The 2,414-nt window shown below is 21.8% G+C and overlaps 1 protein-coding gene across 1 annotated transcript in view; it reads left to right on the forward strand.

Moving 5' to 3' along the window:
- Nucleotides 1-2,188, forward strand: part of LOC112599807 (beta-galactosidase-like) — a gene marked incomplete at its 5' end in the record, with an annotated part of 5,571 nt that extends 3,383 nt beyond the window's left edge. Inside the window, 2 exons of the mRNA XM_025346866.1 lie at nucleotides 1-234; nucleotides 1,937-2,188. The exon at nucleotides 1-234 is cut by the window's left edge and continues 102 nt beyond it. Coding sequence (XP_025202651.1) covers nucleotides 1-234; nucleotides 1,937-2,122 — 420 coding nt within the window. The remainder of the gene's footprint in view (nucleotides 235-1,936) is intronic.
- Nucleotides 2,189-2,414: the final 226 nt, after the last annotated feature.

Genomic DNA, 2,414 nt, shown 5'->3' on the forward strand with positions numbered 1-2,414 from the left:
AAATTTTTGGAGGATAGAAAGGGAATTTTGTCAAACGTTACGCTTGGAACGTACGTTCTAGGTCCTTGGGTAATGACTGGATATCCGTTGAATGAAACATCGTGGTTAGAAACTCAAAATATTCAACCGAACGTCAAACCACCAGCTTTTTACAGAGGAGTATTTATCATACCACAAGATAATAAACACACAAAACCATTGGATACATTTTTAGATACATCTGGATGGACAAAAGTTTGTGATCACTCTAAAATTATACTAAACATTCAGTTAAAAAATTTATAAAATATATATTCATGTTGACTATAATGGTTGTGCTCATGCTCATTTTGAATAAAACAAATTCTGAGTTTTAAATCGTAATTAAATAAAAACCAAATAAAAAAAATATATAATTGTAAAGCATAGTTTTTAAAATTTAGTTAATTTATTGTATACATTTAACTGATAGGTAATAAAAAATAAAAATAATTTAACCCTTTATAGATAAAATTATCTAGAGTCGGGTAGGCTTAAGTTGATGTTTTAATCATAGCTTAAATTTAGGAAGAGTTTTAAATTATATTTTTATACTTAAAGTTCATAATAAATAAATTCATTTAAATATCAAATATAATAGAGTAACATGTGCTTTTATTCGTTGATATGACATAGGTACAAAATATTGTGTTTTATTTTTAACATTATTATTACCTAGTTATTACCCATATGGACAAGTGATAATGAAAATAATAATTGAAAATTAAAAATCCAATGGTTTTAATTTTTTTTTAATGTTTAATGATCATCGTTATTTTAAACTATAACATATAACTAATCAATTATTAAATAATATAGTTTAAAACAAGTTTTTGTATAATGCATACGTTTTTCTGGATGCAACACGATTGCGTACGTTTTACCTTTTTTACAATACAATTGCAAACGAATGTCAATTATCAAAAAAAAAAATTTTAGCCAAAAAACAAACGTTTTTATAGATTACGTTGCCAATTTTATAATTTCTGAATATATTTTATTTTGTTTGGGAATTCAATTAAATTTTTTTTTTAAATAAATACTATTTGATATTAATAATACAATGTTAGATTATAGCTACATTATAAACTAAAATAAAATTATATAAAATAATATGAAGTGTTTAAAATTTTGATCAATTAAAATAATTTTGGAGTATAAATATTAATAATACTGTTACATAATATATAAACTGAAAAAAAATAATAATTTTTAAAAAGCTTTCCTACTTTTTTTTTTTTAATATAAAATAAGACCCTTGCGGATTTTATAAATTATAATTATTATAATTTTTTAACGTTTATTCAATTTTAGATTTATCTTTTTTTTCCATAGGGTTATGTAAATTGTTTTGATAACGTAATAGCAGAAAATAACTCTTAAACTCTAATATTTAATTATTTTAAAAATTATTATTTAATAATTTGTAATTGACTAACACAAAATCTGTCAAAACCACATGATTAAAGGCAGGTAAAAATATTCGCAATCGTGTATCATCCGTTTTTTTTTTATACAGCACAAAGCCCAGATGCTCATTTAATCTGACATTGGTATGAAATGACACCAATAACAATGAGTTTAATTAATTATTATTTAATAAAAAAAACAATAAAAGATGATATTTATCACTACACAGAATAGTTTATTTATTAATAAACAACAAACTTAGTATGACTTTTATATACATACGTTATTATATTTATAATTTGTTATATGATACGCCAAGATAAAATTAATAATTTTTATTATACTATATGTGTATTATGATTTATGAAATATTCAATAATTTCGTATTATTCATTTGAAAAATACTTGATATTTTACTTAACTAAATATTATTCCTACATATCATATAATTTAAATATTTAATAATATTTTATTTTAATTTATAACTTATCAGATCAACTGTTTTCAGGGTGTTGCATTTATTAATGGCATTAACATCGGTAGATATTGGCCAGCAGTAGGTCCACAAATCACACTGTATATTCCAGCTCCGTATTTAGTTCCTGGACTCAATACTATAGTAATGGTAGAATTCGAAGGAGCTTCAGAAGATTTTACAGTTAAGTTGGTTGATAAACATCGTTTGGATTGGTAATTCAATATAAAATCAAAACTCCATAAACTTATTTAAAGTTATTTAAATGAATAAATAAATCTTAATAGTACATATTACTATAAATTCATGTATAGATATTTTATAATATCTTTTATAATACATAAGTGGATGGGCTTTTGATTTTTTTTTTAAATTATTGTCATTTACATTTTACGTAAAACTTATTTGTGTAAACAATAACAATTATTGTTTTAAATATTTATTTGTTTAGTTTATTACGTATTTAATGTATTATGTAATTTTATTATGTATTATTATTAATTCACTCTAA

This window comes from Melanaphis sacchari, unplaced genomic scaffold, assembly GCF_002803265.2.
Source record: "Melanaphis sacchari strain LSU unplaced genomic scaffold, SCAv2.0 Contig553_pilon_pilon, whole genome shotgun sequence".
In the NCBI taxonomy this organism is placed as follows: domain Eukaryota; kingdom Metazoa; phylum Arthropoda; class Insecta; order Hemiptera; family Aphididae; genus Melanaphis; species Melanaphis sacchari.